This window comes from Danio aesculapii, chromosome 18, assembly GCF_903798145.1.
Source record: "Danio aesculapii chromosome 18, fDanAes4.1, whole genome shotgun sequence".
Classification (NCBI taxonomy): Eukaryota; Metazoa; Chordata; class Actinopteri; order Cypriniformes; family Danionidae; genus Danio; species Danio aesculapii.
In genome coordinates this window covers 15,817,051-15,842,706 of record NC_079452.1, presented here as the reverse complement: position 1 = coordinate 15,842,706, position 25,656 = coordinate 15,817,051, and the positions used below count along the sequence as shown (strand labels likewise).

The 25,656-nt window shown below is 35.5% G+C and overlaps 1 protein-coding gene across 1 annotated transcript in view; it reads left to right on the top strand.

Annotated features, from left to right (window-relative positions):
* prdm10 (PR domain containing 10) overlaps window positions 1–16,386 on the top strand; it is a 40,292-nt gene extending 23,906 nt beyond the window's left edge. The window contains exons 15-23 of the mRNA XM_056478526.1: window positions 1,253–1,432; window positions 2,573–2,683; window positions 4,060–4,260; window positions 4,342–4,488; window positions 7,194–7,364; window positions 9,553–9,690; window positions 12,393–12,564; window positions 12,647–12,747; window positions 15,366–16,386. Of these exons, the coding sequence (XP_056334501.1) occupies window positions 1,253–1,432; window positions 2,573–2,683; window positions 4,060–4,260; window positions 4,342–4,488; window positions 7,194–7,364; window positions 9,553–9,690; window positions 12,393–12,564; window positions 12,647–12,747; window positions 15,366–15,557 (1,413 nt within the window). The 3' untranslated portion in view covers window positions 15,558–16,386. The remainder of the gene's footprint in view (window positions 1–1,252; window positions 1,433–2,572; window positions 2,684–4,059; window positions 4,261–4,341; window positions 4,489–7,193; window positions 7,365–9,552; window positions 9,691–12,392; window positions 12,565–12,646; window positions 12,748–15,365) is intronic.
* The last annotated feature ends 9,270 nt before the right edge of the window (window positions 16,387–25,656 follow it).

Here is a 25,656-nt window from a genome sequence, read left to right as displayed (position 1 = left end):
GCGCTGTCCTTCACCTTGCATTAGAAAACGGTCAGTTTACTGTTAGGAAACCCACATCAGTCAAGTCTGATGTATTGGAGACTTTTTCATGCGTCATAGATGCAAATGGAAAAATTTACTTTTTGCTTGATGTGATAATACCTTAAAGTTTTACCCAGTCACAAGACTAGAACCTCAGGTTTGAGGCGGCACTCATGTTTCATCACAAAGGGGCAAACAAAACTGACATTTAGCCTACAATCCTTGTACAACCTACAGTTCTATCTGTTATCTCTCTCTCTTTTGGTAGTACCCAATTTAAACGTGAGATTTTGGAAATCATATCTAAATTTAGCAGGAACGGTCGGGGTGGGGCGGGCAGCGAGAGAACAAAGGCTGAATATACGGCGGGATCGGTTGGGTGTGGAATAAAACCTTGCAGTAGCGGGCGGGAGCAGGACTAAAAAATTTGTCCCGTGCAGACCTCTAATGCCAAGTACAAAAGGCATTATTTATTCAGATTTTTTTATATTTATAAACTTTCACCGACAAATTATACATATTAACAGTTGCAATAATTTAAATAATAAATATAAAATAAAAGACGACTAAAATGCAATAGTAATCTAAAAAAGGAATGGCAACTACATTCAGGCATAATGCAGTCTTATTTCACTATGGTAAACTAACATAAACCCTACATAAATGAGGGGACAGAAGAAAATGAAATTGCTATTATGGTGTAATTCTCATTTTTTTTCACATTACACTTTTAATATATTTAATATTCTGAATATATTATAAAATTGGATATAAATACATTACAGGCAGTGGTTTTTGTTAGTGTTTCTACAGTAAATCCATGTAAAAGACGGTCATTTATTTGACTAAAACGAGTTTATTTGTGTTTCATATCAAAGAGCTCTGTAACAAACTCAAAGAGTGGTCATTAATTGGTTAATAATTAGTTTAATAATAATTAATTGGTTAATAATACATTTTATAATAATTAATTGGTCATAACTGGTTCAGTAAACCAAAAATGTACAAAAGTTTGTCAAGCTGGCAGGAAAAAGGTTGCAAAATCTGACCATTTGTTACTTATTATTCACATATACACAAAATAATGGAACAGATTGTCATGTTAGTGCATTTTTTATAACTCAAATACATTTTTGGGGGGGTTACAGTTAAGAAATGTTATCTTCCATACAATATTTTATGTATGCACATTCTGCTTTATTTGAAGTGTTGTTTCTGTGTTGTTCACCAGAGGAAAGATAAGCTACGGGAGCACATGCAGCGGATGCACAACCCTGAACGCGAGGCCAAAAAAGCGGACCGCATCCACCGAACTAAAGCTCTGAAGCAGAAGGAGCCCACCACTGACTTCGAGAGCTTCATGTTCAAATGCAGACTCTGCATGATGGGCTTCAGGAGACGAGGAATGCTGGTACTCACATCGTCCAGCACATTTTCACTGTTTCTTAGGCTTTCAGATTCACTGAAAAAAAAAACAAAAAAAAAATTTAAAACATCTAAATTCAAGAAATAAATGAATGATTAAAATAATATAAAGACTAAAAACAAGCAAAATGATCTGCCAGTGCATTAAGATAATTATGCATGGTAAGATTTCTTGAAAGAAGAAAACCTACCTAGGCTTTAGTAAAAAAAAAAGTCAAATAACTATTATAACACATTCAAAGCAGTCTATTTATTCTAATGATTGTAAAACTAGCTTGTTAATAGCTTTCATCAAACTATTTATATATATATATATATATATATACATATTTATACATATATATATATATATATATATATATATATATATATATATATATATATATATATATATATATATATATATATATATATATACATATATATATATATATATATATATATATATATATATATATATATATATATATATATTTATATATATATATATATATATATATATATATATATATATATATATATATATATATATATACTTTGATTTAATGTTTACAATGCAAATCTAATTAGATCCACTTATTTGGTAAACAAAGCAAGTCTCTAATATAATATACTATCTCTACTAAAAGATATTACTTTACCAACTGTATTGTAAATCAATCATATATTTTAATATTAATATTATTATATCACAATAATATTAGTGAAATTAATTTAAAAACTGAATCAATATAAATTTACACACATTTACACACGTAAATTCGTAGAATCGATGGGCTAAAAATTTGGTGGAATTCTGTGGATTTCTGCGCGTGCAGATTCCGTGTGGGCCTACTCGTGACCTGCTTTATTATTACGATATCCACTGTTTATTAGCATTTATAAAATATGATCTTTTACATCCCACCCAATATCTGAACCCAGCTACTACCTAACCAACTATTAATAACCACCAATTAGTTATTTGAGTTCTTAATTCATGATTTGTTAACAGCATGAATTGTACATTAAAATATAGTTATTTAATTCAGATTTTTGGTTTTTGCAATGTTTAGTGTCTGTGAAATCCCTTGTGTATTTCTCACTCTATTGGTGTGTTTGTGTGTGGGTGCGCGTGTGTGTGCAGGTGAATCACCTGTCTAAACGCCATCCGGAGATGCGATTGGAGGAGGTTCCAGAGCTGACACTGCCCATCATCAAACCCAACAGAGATTACTACTGCCAGTACTGTGATAAGGTTCTGTCTGGTCTCTTTGGTCTTCACATTGTTAAAGCTGACTCATAGAGAAAGATAGCAGTGTGTCCTAGAGTCAAGAGACTTGGAAAAAAAAACTCATGTAATGCATTCTTGTTCAGTTTCTCTTTAAACTTAAAATATAATCTAGCAAAGGGCATTTTAATGCGAAACCGTATTCCCGTGGTAAATAATTATTCGATTTTTTTATTTACATATTAAAATATAGATATGAAATAGAAGTACAACTCCAATCAAATATTCTGAGTATAGGTGGGCATAGATTTTTTTTTTTGTCTAGATTAATCTCACTGTAATCTTGGATTTAATCTAGATTAAAATGGCTCATTTGAATTCTGCCAAAGGCAATCAGAATTTATGTGCTACCCAAATAATGACTAAATGTAACTCCTTTGAGAACGGGTTTCTCAAGCCAGGTGGCTCATTAGACCAGGGGCTCATCTAAAATATCAAGGTTGAAGTCATCATAGCTTGTGTAGAATAGACCCAGCTCCCAACCCAACTTTGAAAATAGATTAACGGCGATATTATTTTTTTATCGCCCGATAAGTCTCTCGTTAACGTCGATAACGACCCAGCACTAATTCAGAGTAATTGAAAATTAGTTGTTTTTTGGGGAAAAACTGCTTTAATTTTACCAGAATAGGGGAAGGAATTGTTCTGTAAAAAAAAAAAAAATTATAATAATAAAATAAATAATAAGTAAAAAACAACAACAGAATAACAGCATATTACTTTGTCAAGTAGTAATATGAAAAGTAGATTTGTTGTCTAATCTGTATGTAATAAATAAAGCAAAATGTTTCTTATTTTATTTTAGAGTTCTGATTGAGTGGCAGTTTATCTTAAAATACTTTAACTTTATTTGCATATTGAGTCCTTTTTCTGGATTTTTTTTATGGTTAAAATATGTTTTTTTGTAATCAAAAAGCTTGTGCTTTTCATTCTGATTCAAAACTATTTCAGTTAAATAGTTAGGATTTCCCCATCATTAGGATAATCCCCAATAATTTATATTTATTAAGAACTGAACAGAAATGTAACTTTTTTTTTAGGAACCCAGTGAAATAACTTTCTCCAAATCTGTTTCATTCCTGTTAAGAATAGACTCATGGAATCATGGACAGTTGTGTAATTTTATATTTTGTTATTATTTTAAGGAATTCTTATCATTTTTTTTATCAAATTTCATGACATTTTGTGTTATAAAGCTATTTTTTTTTGTTATTTTGTCTACTTTTCCCAAATGGCTTAAATAATGCATTAGCATTACTCATGGACATAATTGTATTAATATCTTCGATATGACGATTTATAAATAGTTTATTCATAATGTCCATCTTCCTTTATCTGTTCAGGTGTATAAAAGTGCCAGTAAAAGGAAGGCTCACATTTTAAAGAACCACCCCGGTGCAGAGTTGCCCCCGAGTATCCGAAAGCTGCGTCCGGCAGGGCCAGGAGAGCCTGACCCGATGCTGAGTACACACACCCAACTGACGGGCACCATTGCCACCGCTCCGGTGTGCTGCCCGCACTGCGCCAAACAGTACAGCAGCAAGGTATAGTCAGTTCACACTAAAGTGATGCATGTGCAAATCTTAATGGATCCAATTGTCCTAATATATATCTTTATTTTGTAGACAAAAATGGTCCAGCACATCCGGAAGAAGCATCCGGAATATCAGTACAACAGCAGCAGCAACATCCAGGCTCCTCTGGCTGCTACGGTTATCAGCAGCGCTCCTACGGTCATCACTACAGACGGTACTACTGCGGAGGCCGTTGTGGTGAGTGAAAGAACAAAGAAAATCAAATGTCTTCATCTTAAAGGCTCTCTGTAAGCTAGTGTGCTCCATAACAACAGGAAAACACACATTTAGAAGATCTGAGCATTTTCATACACAATGTGGAATGTTAATGATTTTTTTTATGACGTCATCAAATCTTCTGTCCAATCAGATGCCCTCTAGCATCTGAAAACATTGCGCCCACATGTAACAGAGAAACAAACACTTCCAAATATACGTTAAAAAACAGTAGCTGACACAGAACTCCTCCGTGTTTATTAGTAACCACTAACAAAACTTCATGTTTTGTGTGTTTTACTGTTCTTTTTATTAATATAAAACACAATCAACACATCATCTTATTGTGCAGTGCTGATGATTACGTTTCAAGCCGTTATCTAGCAATTTATCAAATGTTCTGATGCCTCTGTGCATCCCCAATTAAACCAAAAAAGAAAATGTACTTCAAGTAGTTTCAGAGGTAACGTTTTACATTTTTGTGTAGTTTAATTTGATTTATGCATGTGTGTATGGATATATATATATATATATATATATATATATATATATATATATATATATATATATATATATATATATATATATATATATATATATATATATATATATATATATATATATATATATATATATATATATATATATATATATATAGTTAACGGCAGAATTATTAGCCCCCCCTGTTTATTTTTTCCCCCAATTTCTGTTTAACTGAGAACACATTTCTAAACATATTAGTTTTAATAACTCATTTCTAATAACTGAGTTATTTTATCTTTGCTATGATGACAGTAAATAATATTTTACTAGACATTTTTCAAGACACTTTGATACAGCTTAAAGTGACATTTAAAGGCTTAATTATGTTAACTAGGCAGGTTAGGGCAGGGGTGTATAAACTTGGTCCTGGAGGGCCGGTGTCCTGCATATTTTAGTTCCAACCTCAATTAAACACACCTGAACCAGCCAATCAAGCTCTTTCTAGGTAAACTAGAAACTTCCAGGCAGGTGTGTTAAAGGAAGAAAAGAAGTTGGAGCTAAACTGTGCAGGACACCGGCCCTCCAGGACTGAGTTTGGACACCCCTGGGTTAGGGTAATTAGGCAAGTTATTGTTTAACGATGGTTTGTTCTGTAGACTATCGAAAAAAATTGCTTAAAGCGGCTAATAATTTTGATCTTAAAATGGTTAATAAAAAAAAAAAAATTGCTTTTATTCTAGCCAAAATAAAATAAATAATAGCTTCTCCAGAAGAAAAAATATTATCAGACATACTGTGAAAATTTCTTTGCTCTGTTAAACATCATTTGGGAAATATAAAAAAAAAAAAGGAAAAAAATGGGGCTAATAATTCTGACTTTAACTGTATATATAACTATGCACTTAATTTTCCAAAACAAAAGTCACAAAAGTCGCATTGCATTGTTGAGAGATGCAATAAAACAATAAAAAAAGATACAGATATTTCGTATTGATGTAAAAGTCACTTTAAAAAAATCCATCAAGTAAGTCAAGTAAAATATTCTGCCTGTAGCCCTAAATGATTATTTTAGATCCCTTCACTACCAATTATTTCAATTTAATAGTGTTTGAAATAGATAATTAATAAGCTGAAGACAAACAAATTATAGTTGCATTAATTTTTAAACAATATTATAAATGTCAAGTCAAAATAATGATTTAAAGGAACACTGCTCTTTTTTTATGGAAATAGGCTCATTTGACAGCTCTCCTCAGCGTTAAACGGTTTAGTTTTACCATTTTTTATTCCATTCAGCTCCAGGTGTGTCATGAGCACTTTAAGTTTACTTTAGCTTAGCATGGATCATTGAATCGGATTAGACCATTAGCATCTTGCTTAAAAAGATCTATAATTATTTATTGATACATAAATAATTTTCCCATTTAAAGCCGCAGCCATGGTTAGTCAGCAAAATTCCTTGATTATTACAACAAAATACGATTATAGTTCCTAGCCATATCAACCAACTTTTTTATTATCTGTCAGATTTACTACATGAAGTAGCTTCAGAAGAGTCGAGCTTAAAAATGTTTGATATGTTCTCTGCAAATAATCCTATTTCTCTCTCATGTGGCACAAATCAAAATGATTCGTCTTATAATTACTATAAGTGGCAGCACACATTTCATCCATTCATTCATTTATTTTCTTTTCGGCTTAGTCCCTTTATTCATCTGGGGTCACCACAGCGGAATGAACCGCTAACTTTTCCAGCATATGTTTTACTTCCAGCTGCAACCCATCACTGGGAAACGTCCATATACACTCATTCACACACATACATTTAGCTTACCCAATTCACCGGTACCACATGTTTTTGGACTTGTGTGGGAAAACGGAGCACCCGGAGGAAACCCTCTCCAACACGGGGAGAACATGCGAACTTCACACAGAAATGCCAACTGACCCAGCCGAGACTCGAACCAGTGACCTTCTTGCTGTGAGGCGCTCGTGCTACCCACTGTGCAGCCCCCACACATTTCATAAAATCAAATATTAAGATAACAAATACAGAGGTAATAATACGACCTCAAGATCAAGCTCTAGCTAATAATCCATCTATAGTGTCTCAATACAAAAAAAAATAAGACTGGTATCAATAAGGTGTTACTTGTTTGATGCTAAACAAAGTGCTCTGTCATCTGTTTCTGTCTTTGTCTTAGACGACGGACCTGCTGACTCAGGCCATGACGGAGCTTTCACAGACTCTGACCACAGACTACCGGACAGCACAGGGAGACTTCCAGAGAATCCAGTACATCCCTGTTTCTCAGGCGGGAGGAGGCCTGTCACAGCCTCAGCACATACAGCTGCAGGTGGTGCAGGTGGCCCAGGTACGCGCACACGCACACACACACACACACACACACACTCACACACACACACACACACACACACACACACACACACACACACCTTTTATTGGGGGTTATGTGCTCCCGTAACTTATCTTTCCTCTCGTCAACAAAAAAAGTTGCCTGTTTTATTCCTTATTTGCCTATAGGTCAGGCAAGTTACATCAATGCATTGTTGGTCCCATGGCCTAGAAGTGGTTCTAGGTTCACTAAATAAATCTTATTTTAGCATGTGCTTAAAGGCCTTGAAGTGCTTTTTTTATTATTAGCATATTATTTGTCTCATATTTTAACATTTTGGTTGAGTAATTACCCTTTTAAAGTCAATGAAAAAAACCCTTTAGTCAATTAATTGATAATTAACACATTTGTCTTTTACTTGCAGAAAAAGTTGAATAAGACATAAAATTACTTTCAATTCAATATGAAGTTATATGAATATGAATTCATATGAATATGAACTTCAATATGAAGTTTAGTTTTGTTAATAAATGTTTAGAATCACTTTCATTTCGAGACCATTGTTGAAAATAAGATAAAAACATACATATATATATATATATATATATATATATATATATATATATATATATATATATATATATATATATATATATATATATATATAAACACTTGTTTTTATTATTAGAGAATAGAGAAAAAAACAGCTGGTTCCTAAGCACAGCATCAGTCATATGTTTTGATTTGCATCTGCTGATTACTTCTCTAAACTTTTATTTACATCTTTGAAATCTAATCATGAACTTGGATTTTAAAAATGTGATTTGCATATTTAAATTCGAATACAGACCTGCTTACTAATAATTATAATAATAATTCCTTACATTTCTAAAGTGCTTTTCTGGACCCTCAAATCGCTTTTTATGTTTTGGGGGGGGATCTCCTCATTCACCACCAGTGTGTGTGCAGCATCCACCTGGACGATGCGACGGCAGCCATATTGTGGTAGACCGCACACCACACACCAGCTGATTGGTGGAGAGGAGACGGTGATGAAGCCAATAGCGTATATGCGGAAGGACTTTTAATTTGCCAATAACCTGGGTTAAGCGCTTCTGGTGAACTGTATGCCATTACAAAATCAGCGCGTTTTAAGGTCTGTTTTCTTTAAAAATCAGCGATCTCCACTGGCTGAGTGATATTTGATATAAAGTGGGTCTCAGATTGTACAAGATGCACTGCATTAAATTACATTTTTCCCCATCATGTCTTTAAAGTATGAACATTTATCTTACCCCAGTATATTCAATGGAGCTTCTGCGCTATCTGCCGATTCTGATGGGCGTGAGCGAGTAAACCGCTTTTAGTCTCGTTTTGCGCTTGAGCAACTAAATGAATGTCAAAGTCTGTTTAACTGATTGTATTGTAATTATATTACAACATCGTTGCTGTAAAAGGAACTGTATAAAACGGAAAAAAGTCCCATTAACCGTTCAGCGGAAGTTTATCAGTATGGAAAGAAACACTAGCTCCGCATATACCCTATTATGATATGGGGATGGTTAGGAGGACTTGATGGACAGAGGCCAGTGGGCAAATTTGGCCAGGATGCCGGGGTTAAACCCTACTCTTTTTCGAAGGACATCCTGGGATTTTTAACAACCCCAAACCTTGGTTTAACGTCTCATCCAAAAGTCCACATCAATATACTGGGGCATTAGGACCCACACAGACCGCAGGTTGAGGGCCCCCTACTGGTCTCACTAACACCACTTCTGGCAGCAACCTAGCTTTCCCATGTGGTTTCCCATCCAGGTACTGAGCGGGCGCAGCTCTGCTTGGCTTCAGTGGGCAACTATGTGAGAGTTGCAGAGAGCTAGCTGCCAGCTACAGCGCGTCATTTACACTATGTGTTTTAGAAAAGCGAGCGAATAAAAGCAAAAATATACACTGCTTTCCCAATTCATACTTGATTTATCCAGACATATGTGTGGCATTTAGATCTTCCGATTGGTTCTGTACATTTTTAGAGGCTTTTTTCTTATAACGAAGGTGTCTGTCAATGAACAGGCATTTCTGAGGGGGCTGAGGCTGGGATTTACTATGTTTGAAGTGAAAATATTTTAACATCATACTCTGTGTGTATTTGTACAACAGTGATAGAGCTTTGCAAAATCTCATTCGTGATTGATTTTTGTCATTGCAGGCGTCTTCTCCTCACTCCCAACACTCTACAGTAGATGTGAGTCAGTTGCATGATCCTCACAGTTACAGTCAGCACTCCATTCAGGTTCAGCACATTCAGGTGGCAGAGCCCACAGCGACAGTGCAGACAAATGCACAGGTGAGCAGCTCTTGTTTTCATTCTAGTGCAACATGCAAATGCATATTAATGTAATGCATACACTTTATTGCCAAATCATTGAATTCAGGAGTTCCAATGGCCACAGGGGGGTGCACTATAGACATGCAGACTGATTCTACAAACATTTGGGAAAGTATGGTTTGTTCTCAGGAGCTCCGTGAATTTAACTGTGCTACGTGATCAAGTGATGAGAGCATTTGTGAAATTTCATAACTACTAAATATTCCATGGTCAACTGTTGGTGATATTATAGTAAGTGGAAGCATTTGGGAGCAACAGCAGGTCAACCACGAAATGGTACAAGTAGAACACATGTTAATTTTGTGTTTTTGAACAATACTATTGTAAAGCACTTGAATTAATCTGCTGTGATAATTCTATAGCTGCTATAATAACACAACAACTACAGAAATATACACAAATCCCAAAAAGTGTAGGTTTCTTATAGTTTCTTAACTATAGACTATACATCATAATACAATACACCACAGTTTACTGTAGTAAAAACTAGGGTTGTAACGGATCTCAATCCACGGTTCAGAACACACGTGACCCGCGGATGAATACTTTTTTTTTACTTGTAGATTAATCCTAAATTTGTAACGATCACAGAGAGATCCTCTCTTGCGTTATTCAAATCACATGTATGAAAGCATTTAGGCTTTCCTGTAAAACATAATGATGATGGAAGAACTTGTGGTAGGTTATTCGGGATGTGGTGGGTTTTTTAGAAGGTGTTGGTTTTTAATTTGTGGGTTATTAAAGGGGTTTTCGGTCACTACTAGTTTAGCCTGCATCAGTGCATTTAGTGTAAGCTGCATGATTGATCAGTAAAAGATCGGGATCTCAACACCCACACAACATAAATTATCAATGATGGTGATTTGCATATGTTTATTAATCCTTTGAATCACTGCATTCAAATCTGTGTTTGACAAATGTAAAAATCAAGAAAGAGATTGAGTCTTTAGTGTTTTGAATTAGTTATGAAGTTACAAGCAGTCAAAAACACAGAAGTACTGGGAGAACAGTAGTATAGATATAGTTAGGTAAAACAACTGATGTGTATTGTAAAGATTAAAATCACCATCATATGCATATAATGACAGTCAAAAAATTTAAGTTGTTTAACATTATCATTATTAATATTATTATTATTATTATTATTATTATTATTATTATTAACATTACAATATTTAACCAATAGGTGGTGACAACCAGCCATTTATTGAACCACTGAATCATTTATTGAAAATGAGACTAAAATAAATATGAGTTGTACAAATTATGTTAGATTTATACGTTTAGCATTATCAGCAACAGTAGTAACAGTGAATTTTTCACAGGACTGAATATTTTACTATTTATTTTTATTCAGCTGATTATTTCTTCATTTTATTTTTAATAATTTTCTATGTTTTTGTAATAAATGAAAAGCAAATTACATTTGTCTCCTCCTTTTTTGGCTGATCGGAGAAATAGTCAGATCCGTGACAAAAAAAAAACCATAAAGAGATTTGTGATCTGTTACACCACTAGTAAAAACTAAAGTATACTACAGTATTTATTACAGTTTTTCAATTGCTTGCCTGACTTCATTGTGTTAAGTGAAAAGTTTGGTGGTGGGAGGATTTTGGTGAGGGGTGTTCTTCAGGGTTGGTTTGGCACCTTTGTTCCAGTAAAATCTTAATGCTTCAGCATACAGAGACATTTTGGACAATTTCATGCTCCCCAAACTCCGTGGATACAGTTTGGTGATTGCACCTTAATGTTCCTACATGAGTAAGTTTTGAAGAAGTTTGGTGTGAAGGAACATGACTGAGTCCTGACATTAACCCGACTAAACACCTTTGGGATGAATTATTAAAGAAATCGATAGCTAGGCCTTCTTGTCCAACATCAGTTTCTGATATCCCCATAAACACACTGCTAAACATTGTTGAAAACCTTTTTTTAGGATTTGACGCTGTTATTGCTGCAATGGGTGGGCCAGTTTCATATTAATCATTACTAATTAAGATTAGGATGTCAATAATGTTCACGTGCATGTAAAGGCAGACTTTCCAAAACCTTTGGCAATATAGTGTATATCAGGAGGCGCCAATCTCGTTCCTCGAGGTCCAGTGCCCTGCAGTGTTTAGCTCCAACTTGCCTCAACACACCTGCCTGGGTGTTTCAAGAATACCTAGTAAGACCTTGATTATCTTATTCAGGTGGGTTTGATTAGAGCTAAAATCTGCAGGACACTGGACCTTTAGGAACAAGTTTAGTGATCCCTGGTGTATATGCATGCCAATATATGATGCAAAACACTTTTGCTGGCAAACAAATAGGAATAAACGGTAAATGGTAATGGTAATATTTTGATCTTATCAGGGGGTTCTGTTGGGGTAGTCCACTGTCTTGTACTGCATAGACAACCAACATATATGTTCAGTATATTCACCTTTAAATACAAGTTTCTGAATTCCTGGAATGTTCTAGATTTATTTTTTACATTTTTCATACACACTATTTAATGTATTATGATTAGAAATAATATACTTTTATTATCAGAGAAATATTATAAAGAATAATATTAATGAAATGATATATTTGTATAATTGTGGTAGAAAATACAGGAGTTTTATATTTCTGTTTACGATCACTACTCCTTTTAACACTTCCTACCATCCAATCAGGTGTCAGGTCAGCCTCTAAGCCCCTCCTCTCAGCAAGCGGCTCAGGAGCTGAGCACTGCCCAGTTGACTCCAGTAACCCTGGCTCAACAGACTCTACAGACGTCAACCAATCAGACGCAAGGAGCCACACAACATGCCTACCTGCCAAGCAACTGGAACTATAGGAGTTATCGTGAGTATCTATAGCAGAAGCATCTGTTTCGGTCTTTATATGAATCTGTGCATATGATGACAGGATCATGTTTCCCTCTCAGCCTCTGAGATCCAGATGATGGCTCTTCCTCACACTCAGTATGTGATAGCTGAGGCCAGCACTCCCGTCACAGCAGCTGTCAACAGCAGTCAGGTAAAAACGGTAAGTCTGATCAAATGTCTGGACTTTATATTTAGGACATAGCCTGGGTATCAGTTCAGATGACCAATTTCCATTACATTCTGAACCACAAGATCTTCATTTGATTCTCATTTAGACTCAGTGAATACCAGAGCTGTTGATCTTTGCATCTATCATGAAAATCATCTTTTGTAAGATGTTTGGACAGAACTGTGTGTAGGTATAGTGTGTCCACAATCATATTGGAGTGATAGAAACACAATAAGTCTCTTTTTTTAATTCGTGATGTTAAAATAGGATCCAAATCCCTCCCGTTTTGATGCCCACTGCTCTGTGATGTAGGAGTGCGGTTTCCCCGCCCACCCAATTGTTTGACAGCCGCTTATTAACATGTCTCCCTAGTAACGCGTATAATCATATCAACAAGACAGGACGTGCGCAAAGCAACTGAGATTAAAAGATCTGTTCAGCTCTCTGTGATCATCAATCATCATCAAATGTGATCAAGAATGAGTTTTAAAACAGTGCATGTTTGTAATGAATTACAGCGATTTTACCATCTTTACTTCATCACCACAGCCACATGTCAGTACAATTATAAAAGAAAACACTTCAATCCCGGTTTGTGGACGTTAAATCAAATTTATTTTGTACATTAACATAACAAATATCCATATTTACTGTGCAAAAACAGTGCAAAGTTAAATGCGCATGCTGTGTGTGTGTGTGTGCGTGTTGGCTGTGCAGTGTTGGGTAAGTTACTTTTAAAAAGTAATAGATTACAAATTACTGATTACTACTGGAAAATCGTAATCAGTTTACATTTCTAATTACTTCAAAGTAAAGTAATTAGTAATCTGATTACTTTTTACATGAAGTTATTGAAGTATTTTTTAAATTTTTTTATATAAAATATACCTATAAGAATATAAAATAAACTGCAGCTCATTCAGTGATTTAATATTTACTGAAAAACATTACAATGGGTTGATCACAGCAGCTTGATGTGTTCAAAATACCTAAAGAGTTGTGTGGTTTGGTTTGTTCTGTGTTTTTCTGAGATAATTAGTCTACCGAAATGTGTATATTCCAAAGCATGAAGCTGATCGGTCAGTTCTTGTCATGTGACTCGCGGTTTTCAACCGGGTGCGCCTGGAAAATAGAAAGACGTGATAAGCGGCTACACTTCTATTCAAATTCCGAAAGGTACCTTCACTCCCGATCTTGAACAAAAATTAAATTTAGCCTGTTCAGGCTGAGTTTTACCGCTATGTTTTTTGGGCGCCAGTGTCTTTCTTGGTGTTGAGTATTGTCGTAGAATGCTTTCTGTTCTAGTGCTGAACAAGTTGCTGGTCGAGTTATAAGCAGCCGAAAGTTCTTTAGACTGCATTTCACAGCAGTCTTTTTGTTTTTACGCTCATTGAAATCAAAGTAATGTCTGTATTTCCATTTGAAGAAGCAACCACTCTCAACAGCAACCATTTTAGCTCGCGTTCTCCAGCAATTTGTAAGTAACGCAATTACATTGACTTTAGTAACTGTAATCAAATTACACAAATTTAAAATGTAGTTCGTTACATTACTGCGTTCCTCAAAAATAATTAGAATACATTAACGCCTTACTGTGGAACGTGTTACACCCAACTCTGTGTGTCTGTGTGCTTGAACTTTGTAACAACATTGTGTCTGACTCATTGTCGCAGAAAGGCTTGAATTAACTTCACAACAAATACATCAAAAGAAAAAATAATAAATATTGTAATATTGTATTAACATTAAACTACTATATATATTTTTTTCATGCAAGGGCACATTTGCAGAACAAACATTGAATACATTTAAAACTAATTCAACTCTAATTCAAGCACAGCATCAGAATTTACTTTAAAACATGTAATTCTCGAGGTACAGTCCTGCTTCAGAAATAATTCCTCTACAGTAATCTTTCCATCAAGCAAGTTTCTTGTGTCAACCCAATGATTTATTGGTGACGTCACCGAGAAAAGAGGTGGCAGTAACTCACCAAAAAGTTTGTTTTCAACCACCATAAAACACCAAGAAGAATTCGCCATTCTCGCCATCAACTGGATCTACTTTCATTGGCCAGGCACCGACTTCACAGCTCTGTGAATGTTGGTAGCATCACTTAATAATCTGCGATCAGTAAATGTAGCATGTGTGGACGCTACGGCACTTAAAATATTAGTTTCACTAATGAAAAGCTATTTGATTTAGAAAGTAGCGACGCTACCGCCACGCCCCTAATAGTGCTGCTACTGCCCAACACTGCTAAGCTCTAAGTCAGTGTTTCCCATCCCTGTTCCTGAAGGCTCACCAACAGAACACATTTTCAGCCTCTTCCTATACAAACACGCCTGAAGTAACTCATCAGAACACTAGAAGAGACTCCAAAACCTGAAATGAGTGAGTCAGATGGGGGGAAGGGAGGGAGACATGCAAAATGTGTGCTGTTGGTGTGCCTCCAGGAACAGGTTTGGGACAAAATGCTTCAAGTTTACCCAACTATGATGACTACCGCTATTGAGAAACCTGGAAATTCTAGAAAATGACATGATTGCGTTTACGCTGTGTAAATTTCATTTTAGAGCAATTGTGATTTTGTTTCCGGTGTGTTTCAGACACACTATGTGATCTCAGAAGGACAGACTGAGCTGGACGGTAAGCAGGTGAGCGTCCCATCCGCTGCCACACAGGTTCACCCTGACCCACTGGAGCAGCAGGCGGGCGGCCAACAGACCACCACACAATACATCATTACCACCACCACCAATGGGACGGGGGCCAGCGAAGTCCACATCACCAAACCCTGACACACACAAACAAACAGATCAATGACCTCACATGAGCAGACAGATTTATTTTTATTCCCTTAAAGAGCGAAAACAATGAACTTTAAATACTCAAGATGTTTTTTATGAAATATGAGAACACTGGAGTGGTTAACTGTGTTTCTAGAGACCCAAAAAGAGCTAATTTCAGGAGCTACCATTACTTGTGCCATCCTGCCTCTTTTATCATCTCATTCAATTGTTTTCCCTTTATTTTTTATTTGTTCCATTCGGTAAAGTATTGAGAGATTATATATTTTCATTTCACTTTTACAGATGATTATTAAATTGGATTTAGTTCGAATATGTTTGAATTTCTGAAGAACGCACAGTTTAATGTGTTTCACTCAGCTTCTGTAGTGTCAAATATTCTAAAGGAGAAGTAAAATGAAAATCCTAAATTAGGGGTGTCCAAACTCGGTCTTGGAGGGCCGGTGTCCTGCAGATTTTAGCTTCAACTTGCCTCAACACACCTGCAAGGATGTTTTTAGAAAGCCTAGTAAGAGCTTGATTAGCTAGCTCAGGTGTGTCTGATTGGGGTTGGAACTAAACTTTGCAGGACATCAGACCTCCAGGACTGAGTTTGGGCATCACTGTTTTAAATTAAATACAGCAAAAAAAAAATTCTTAGATATTTTTGTCTTGTTTCTAGTCCAAATATCTAAACATTCTTAAATCAACAAGCATTTTCTAGACAGGCAAACAATATTGTATGGTTTTCAGAAATAATATGCCAAAAATAAGTGACATTTTTCTTAAAACAAGTTAAATAGAGCCAATGGCATGAGCAAAATATCATAGTTTTTTCATTTTGACATGATTATTTTGAAAGGCACTAAGCCGAAAATAAAATGATTGAATGATTATTTTTAATTTAATATTTTTAATCAGTTAATGTTGACATATTATTTATTAAAACAAGAAAATATTTCTTGCTTGTCTAGAAAATGCTTCTTGATTTAAGAATTTTTTTATATTTGGACTAGTAAGAACTGCATTTGTGCATTTAAAAGCATTATACCTTGCATAGAGAAAGTGGCGCTCTATTTATCGCAGTTTGGATTTAGATATGATTGACATAAACAGTGTCACAATGCAAATTCAGTATTATTTATTATTCGGTTTTGGTGTGAAAAATCCATCCACGCGTCTCAAATATTATAATTCAGCATTGATACAGTAGTTCAAATATCATATAACCAATAAAAATGAAAGCAAAACCCTCACTTAGGAAACCCAAAACTAATATGGTCCATGGAAGGAGCCGCCAGTCAGAATAATGTTCAGATGAAGACTGAACACAAAAATGCCCATTAAATTCCCATTATTCTGTGTGTTATCTGTTTAAATGCCTGGAGAACTTGTGTTTTTTATGTAAGTTGTGTTTATGGACATACTAGTATTTATTTGGGTTTTGCACATCCATCAGTGAAGCACTGCTGCATCTTTATAACCTGAAAAAGGGAAACGTATCCAACATACGCTATTTATACTGAAAGAAACTTGTACAATGTAAAAAGGTAAAAATAAGTATGTGTACTATGGTAAGTATTGTAATTATTGACGGTTTCTGTACAGTTATGCGCCTCGGTGTCTCTGGGTTGGTGTCTCCTGTTGTCCCTAAGTGATGGGAAATAAACATGCTTTTGTACACTTGATGTCTTCACGGAGTATCAGTCCTCAAATCTATTATCTTGACTAATTTTTTTGGCTGGCTTTTTAAAGGGGCTATACATAAGAATTATTTTGTGTTTTTTATGCCAATGTGTGAACAGCTTGTAAGGAAACTAACGCTAAGAAGGGCTGTGCCCGGTCAGTAACTGGATGGGAGACCTGTGTGGGTCCTAATGCCCCAATATAGTGACAGGGACTCTATACTGCTCAGTGAGTGCCGTCTTTCGGATGAGATGACAAACCAAGGTCCTGACTCTCTGTGGTCATTAAAAATCCCAGGATGTCCTTCGACATATATTCGACCTTACATTCTGGCCAAATCTGCCCACTGGCCTCTGTTCATCATGGCCTCCTTAGCCCACCTCCTCCCCCGGTCTGCCGCCGCAAAATGGCTGCCATCGCATCATTCAGGTGGATGCTGCACACTGGTGGTGGATGAGGAGATTCCCCTTATGTGTAAGAAATTATTATTATTATTTTTATTATTATTATTATTATTATAGGTGACTGAAAGTCTGTCAACTGATTTTTTTTATGTGAATGCCTAAGAAAATAGGAACCATTTGGTTCAACGTTAGGGGAGCGTTGTGTGTTTGCTGGTGTTTTTTTAACTGCTGGTTTCTCACAGTTGCCATTTCAGTCTATTATTTAAATGAGAGAAGCATACAGCCCAGTTACATATTCATCTGAATGTCTCTCTCACCAGTTTTGATGATGTCAGTATATTGTTTCAATGGTAAATTCAATTCAGACCCAAGATTCTCATAGAAATCAGTCAAGTTTGGTGAAGGAAAAATCATGGTTTGGGGTTACATTCAGTATGGGGGTGTGCGAGAGATCTGCAGATTCAAATTCAAATCAAAGGGCAAATTCTTCAGCAGGATAGCGCTCATACTTCAGCCTTCACAAGTTCTTGAGGCAAAGAAGGTCAAGGTGCTTCAGGATTGGCCAGTCCAGTCACCAAACATGAACATTATTGAGCATGTTTGGGGTAAGATGGAGAAGGCATGAATCCAAAGAATCTTGATGAACTTCACTTTTGATACCAAAGGACCAACTAGAATGGTGATATGGATTTTTTTACTCTATTGGCTTATTTAATGCCAGAAGGGGGGGGGGGGTTAAGGGCCCTGGCAATTTAAGGCCCCTTCGACGGGCAGTAGGGGACCTGCAACATGCCCCAAACTCCTCCCCTTTTCTTAAGTTACATCATCTCCATCTCCGTCTTACTAGGAATGAACTCTGGGTAACAGGAATATGGGTCAGCAGAGTCTGTGTGTGTCAGAGAATCCTGTGTGTAGCAAACAGGGGAAAAGGTTGAGAGAGTGCATAGGGCTCTGGCAACTTCGGGGCGAAGCGACGCTCAGAAAAAAAACATCCCTTTAAATATCTTACAACTTCAGCATTTTCAACCATAAAATGTGAAAATAAAAACTAATATTCATTCTACTAAATAAATGCACCAGAAGATGCTTCTCACTCCTGTTATTGTCACTTATTCCTATTAGTAACAGGACTGAAAGTAACAGGACTGAGTTTTTTTGCATAAAATTTGCAATTAAATGAAATGTTATATCACAAAGAAACTCATTGAATTCTCAGGTTTTACAAAATAGGTGAATTTTTACACTAAACAAATGACATCTGTTAAATAATTTAGGTTACAGGACAGCAGTTTCAAAATGACATCCAGTTTACAATGTAATCAAAAATGTAAAAAATAAAACAAGAGAACTTACCTTTGCTTTTCCCATGGCCGTCCAAAGATCCAAATGATGCAACTTCCTGTTTAACAACAATTTTATAGAAACTCCTTAGCTTTTCAGAGGGAGAGGGGTGGTTAGAGTAACAGTACTTACTTTCAGGGCCGTTTATATCGAAGTTGATATTTAGCCACACCATGTTGGTGATTCGTCACATCTAATTATTGCGAGGTGGGTCGTTAGCCCAACGCTCAACCCTCAACCTGCAGGACCAGGACATACACACATACACAACGCACAATTTAGCTTACCCAATTCACCTATAGCGCATTTCTTTGGACTGTGGGGGAAACCGGAGCACCCGGGGGAAACCCACACCAACACGGGGAGAACATGCAAAATCCACATAGAAATGCCAATTGAACCAGCTGGGACTTGAACCAGCAAACTTATTGCTGTGAGGCGACAGCGCTACCCACTGCACTACTGTGCCACCCCTAGGGTAACTATTGAGCGTAAAATTGGGGACACGACTAAAATGCGTTTTTTATTTTTTTATTTAAGGTATTATATATGTTTTTTTTAAATAAATGTGTTTGTGGCAAAGATGAGATATGGAGTTATACGACAATGCAAAAGAAAAAAACTAAGATTTTAATGATTATATTTTACAGTGAAACGCAATGTTGGAGACTATTTTTCTGTGTTTTATGTTGTTTTTATCATTTTTTAAAATCTTTGATTAAATTTGCCGTTAGAACAGTATAAAGGACACTTTGCTTAATAATAACACGTACAGTGCTCAGCATATATGTGTACACCCCCCACAAATCTCTCATTTAAATATGTATTTTCGATAGGATGCGTTACAATATTATATTTGTGCATAAACATTAGTTTAGTCAGTACTAAAGCCAAATCTGGAGCTAATCTAACACAATAATGGTTTAAAAATTAGTAGCCCAAATTTACGTTATAGAAAAATATTAAATACAATTTTCAAAAATAGCAAAAATTAAGAAAAACAAATATAAACAATTTTGTTGGAATGTTGTAGTTAGTTTTTTTGTAATATTTTGCATGAATTGAAATCTATTATCTTTCCATCTCTAAAGAGGTTCTGTAACTAAAATATTATTTTAATAACTCTGTTTTGTTCAAATGCACCAATATATATTACCCATATTCACTGAGAAATGGATAAAAATATTCATTTTCAATATGGGGTTTACTCATATATGCTGAGCACTGTATGTTTGAGTTACGTTATTTGCATATTTATACATATTAAGTCCTGGAGACAGAAAATACACCCATTCGGTGGAATGGGCCGCATGGAGCAATTTACATCGCTCTGATTGTCAGCTGATGCATATGAATGGCTGCAAGTCAAATATCGTCTGGATTGTATAACTGCTTTACTCTTCAAAAGGTCTGTTTCATGAACATTCAAAAATTCTAAACATATTATAAACGTCTTTAACATCTTACACCCACATGAAAAAGTAGACTACTACAAAGTCCCTTTAAAAGCAAGTCATTTCACTCGGCGGCCATCTTTGAAACACCTCTCCGGCAGTATGCTTAGGCATTCTGTTTGAATGGGGAAACATCAAATTCCCCAAAATTGCTTGCCAACCATACGATTGAATTTCATATTAGGAATCAACAATGAAATTAAACAACAACTGTCTTTTGAGTTTCATTTCTAAACGTCCAAATCCCACAAAATCTGCAGAAAGTCATGTCTGGTCTGAGCCCCTCCCACAGAAAATCTTCCGCTTATAGTGATCGATGATTGGCTCCGGTACTAGAAGGCAGGATTTATTCGCCATATAGACTGTTACACTTTTCCACCATTCAAAAAGATATGTGTCTTGTTTTGTGTATTCTGTAGTCTTTGACTAATAGTGATTTATAAAAATTACCATAGTGCTTTTAAACCACAGAATAGTAAAAATAATTCATCTTAACTTGTGGTAATAGTTGCTGTGGTGATATGATAATACAAATAAAAATGTGGTTTGTTTTTTGTTGTTACATACTACGATACACCATAGTTTAATGTACAACCCCAAATCAAAACAAGTTGGCAGAGTATGGAAAATAAATAAAGAAAGAAAAAAAAAGTAGTGATTTCTAAATTTACTTTGACTTGTATTGTATTGCAGACAATACAACAAACATTATTTAATGTGTTCTTCATTATTTTTACTTATTTATTAATTTTTTTATTAACATGTATTTAAATTTTGGTTCTTGCAACACATTTAAAAAAAAAATTGGAACAATAAAGCATTTACCACATGTTGCTATTGCTTTTCACGACACTTAAAAGACGTTTAGGGACTGAAGAGACCAAGTGATGAAGTGTTTCAGCTGTAATTTTGTCCCATTCTTCCTGCAAGTCTTAAGGTCGGCAACAGTACGGAGTCTTCGTTGTCGCATGTTTACGCTTCAAAATGCCCACACATTCTCTATTGGAGACAGGTCGGGACAGCAGGCAGACCAGTCAAGTACCTGTATCCTCTTCCTCCACAGCCAGGATTTTATAATGTGTGCAGAATGTGGTTTTACATTGTCTTGTTGAAATATGCAAGGGTGTCCCTGGAAAAGAAAGCAGTATATTGTATATATATATACATATATATATATATATATATATATATATATATATATATATATATATATATATATATATATATATATATATATATATATATATACAATTGAAGTCAGAATTACTATTGATTTTTTTCTTTTTAAAATATTTCCCAAATGATGTTTAACTGCAAGGAAATTTTCACAGTATGTCTGATAATATTTTTTCTTCTGGAGAAAGTCTTTTTTGTTTTATTTCGGCTAGAATAAAAGCAGTTTTTAATTTTTTTAAATCCCTTTTAAGGTCAATATTATTAGCCCCTTCAAGCAATGTTTTTTTCGATAGTCCACAGAACAAACCATCATTATAACTCGTCTAATTACCCTAACCTGCCTAGTTAACCTAATTAACCTAGTTAAACCTTTAAATGTCACTTTAAGCTGTATAGAAATATCTTGAAAAATATCTAGTAAAATATTATTTACTGTCATTATGGCAAAGATAAAATAAATCAGTTATTAGAGATGAGTTATTAAAACTATTATGTTTAGAAATGTGTTAAAAATATTCTCTCCATAAAACAGAAAATAGAGAAAAAAATAAACTAGGCTAATAATTCAGGGGGATAATAATGCTGACTTTAACTTTCATGTTAAAAGTGATGAAAATAACCTATTCTTTGCCATAAAATTGAAATGACTGAATCAAGAAAAAGGAACCCGAGAAAAATGGTAATATTAGAAGAAAGTTTCTAAAAGAGAGTACAGTTAGTGGTATAGCCAGAGAGGTAGTTAAGATTAGGAAGGAAAGTGGAGACTAAATAGTTGAGTTTTTAGTCGTTTCTTGAAGACAGCAAGTGACTCTGCTGTTCTGATGTAGTTAGGGAGTTTATTCCACCAACTGGGCAGATTGAATGTGAGAGTTCGGGAAAGTGATGTCTTCCCTCTTAGGGATGGAACCACAAGGCGACGTTCATTCACAGAACGCAAGTTTCTGGAGGGCACATAAATCTGCAGAAGTGAGAGCAGATAAGAAGGAGCAAAGCCAGAGGTCGCTTTGTAAGCAAACATCAGAGCTTTGAATTTGATGCGAGCAGCAACTGGCAGCCAGTGCAAGTGGGTGAGTAGCGGAGTGACGTGTTCTTTTGGGTTCATCAAAGACCACTCGTGCTGCTGCGTTCTGAAGCAGCTGAGGAGGTTTGATAGAAGTAGCTGGAAGCCCGGCTAGTAGAGAGTTGCAATAATCCAGTTTGGAGAGAACAAGAGCTTGAACAATGAGTTGAGCTGTTTGTTCAGATAGGAAGGGTCGGACCTTTCTGATGTTATAGAGTGCGAATCTGCAAGATTGAGCAGTTCTAGAAATGTGGTCAGAGAAGTTTAGTTGGTCATCAATCGTTACTCCAAGGCTTTTTACCATTTTGGATGCAGTAATGGTTGCCCCATCCATCTGGATTGAAAAGTTATGATGTAGAGTCGGGTTGGCAGAAACTTCAAGCATTTCCGTTTTTGCGAGGTTAAGCTGGAGATGATGATCTTTCATCCAGTGGGAAATGTCTGACAGGCAGGCTGAAATGCGAGCTGGAACCGAGGGATCATCAGGGTGAAAAGAGAGGTATGGCGGGGTATCATCAGCATAGCAGTGGTAGGAAAATCCATGTTTCTGGATGACTGTTCCTAAAGATGTCATGTAGATGGAGAAGAGAAGAGAACTTAAACATCTATAAAGTCGATTTTTGCATTTAAAGATAACCGCTCTGTTCAGGGATGGGCAGTATTTATGAAACATATATTCAAAGTAGTATTTTGTAATTTGCACTTGATTGGGTTTATGAAAATGGGTGAATATTATGTATCAAAATACTTTAGTGTCTTGTATTTTGTATTTTTAAAATACTGCAAAATAATTTGTATGGTCTACATGATGACTTCATTGATGCTTTCTCCAATTTGTTTTCACAAATAATAGTAGTTTTAGATGGATTGCTGATGTAGATGCTAAAAATAAGACAAACAACATACAAATATGTCCCACAGTGGCAATTCCTACAAAACTTCATTGGCTGTTTCAAATGCCAGTAGCTGATCTGCGGGTGCTCTTTATAGTTAATGAAGAGGAAAGATGTTAACGTGGCACAATACAGTATATGAGACACAAATATTTAATAATACTCCAGTCTATGCTGACTGGTCAAAAACTCCAATTAAATGAGGGTGGTAGGTGGCTCAGTGGTTGGCACTGTCACCTCACAGCAAGATGGTCGCTGGTTCGAGTCCCGGCAGGACCAGTTGGCATTTCTGTGTGGAGTCTGCATGTTCTCCCCGTGTTTGTGTTGGTTTCCTCCGGGTGCTCTGAGACTGTTAAGAGATGGTGGCATTTTTACTGGCCTCGCAATGGATCAAAACACAATTAAAAGATAAATAGTGCTATTTTCATGTACTATGTGTAACATTATTTGCTTTAGATGGTTTTTACAGTGATTTATTTTACAGAACATCCAGAGATCATCATCATGACAGGACTTTATGTGTGAATTTTGTACAAGATGTATATTAAAGTAAAGTAAAGAGAAACAAAAGTTTATGAATACATGTACAGAGGTGAATGAGGTGGCAGAGAAGCTAACTAAACATCTCTGAGAAATGCTGTTGCTGTCAATCATTGTTTACTTCACTAAGTCAGTTTAGTGGTAAGATGATTAATCGAATAGACCTGTCGATAGAAGGTTTGCGAAATGTCCTGCTCCCTTGTAAAAGTATTTTGTAGTCCTTTCAAAATACAAAATACAGTGATTTATTTTGAAACATTTGTGGCCGCTATTTTGTAGTTTATTTTGATACACATAAAATTGAGGTATGTTTTATTTTATTTTAAAATACATTTCAATACATTTCCTGGATCTGTTTATCCTGTAATTTAAACTTCTATAAAGCCTAATATATCATTCGTAAACGCGTGCGCGGGTTTCAAATTCAAACGGACTGTCTGTGAGCCGGTGAAGCAAAGATCTGCAGCGTCTGCAAAAGAAAAGCTAACGTTAAAAGTAGCGAAATGTACGAAATTACCGACGTGTTCATCGCCTCAAGAGTGCAGTTCAGTTTCATCTAACATTAACGTCATTTACTGTAAGTTATGTTTGTCAGCTTAGCTAACGTTAACGTAGCTGTTGCAAATGTTAGCAATAACAAAGTGACTCGAAATACTCTGCAAAATTGTGTGTATTTTCGTTACATTAGCAGGTTCACAGCAGACAAATCAATGTCATTATGTAAGGTATTTTTATGTAGATATCATTTTACATTTGTAAATGTAACAAATGTTGACATTTTGTGAAGTTGAAAACATTTTTCTTCCTCATTTTAAACATAAAGGTGGTTAACTACTGACTTTGGATCAGGGTCTCACAGATTCAACGAGAGAGAGAGATGAATAAAGGTGAACATTTAAATTTGTATGAAATATACTATTGTTATTATATTTTGTATTTAAGTCTGTAAAAAAATATAACACACACTAACAATTACTTAGTAATTACATATTTGTTAGCACTCTAAATGATTAAAATGAACAAAACTTTGAAAGTGCATATGAATGTCATATGAAAATGAATGAATAAAATTGTGTATGTACTTATGTGTTTTAGGAAATATAGCCAGTAAGGTGCAAGCATTAATTCCTTTAATTAATTAATGATTTTTGTATTTTTATTATAGTTTTAAAATTTTAAGTATAGACCAACACTATGTTGCACACAAATGCACACCAGTATGATTAAGCATATTTATTTTTCTACTTTCTCTGGGCAAGTGTTACAAATAAATTTTGCGCACAGCTGTATATTTTGTGTCGTGCACTGTGATATGTAGTGTGTGTGTGTGTGTGTGTATTAGATCTGGGAGTGCCATCAGCTGGCACAGGTGTGTTGGGCAGCGCCTGACTTCCCTCACCGCATTCCTTACATACTCTTCTTGAAACCCAACATGGACAACAATAAACATTAGTGTTTGATGAATTAAACCTGCTGGACCGACTGGTACAACCAGAAAGTCCAGTGTGCAGTTTCCACGGCATGGTTTGAGGAGCCCAAACACTTCTCCGCAGGACG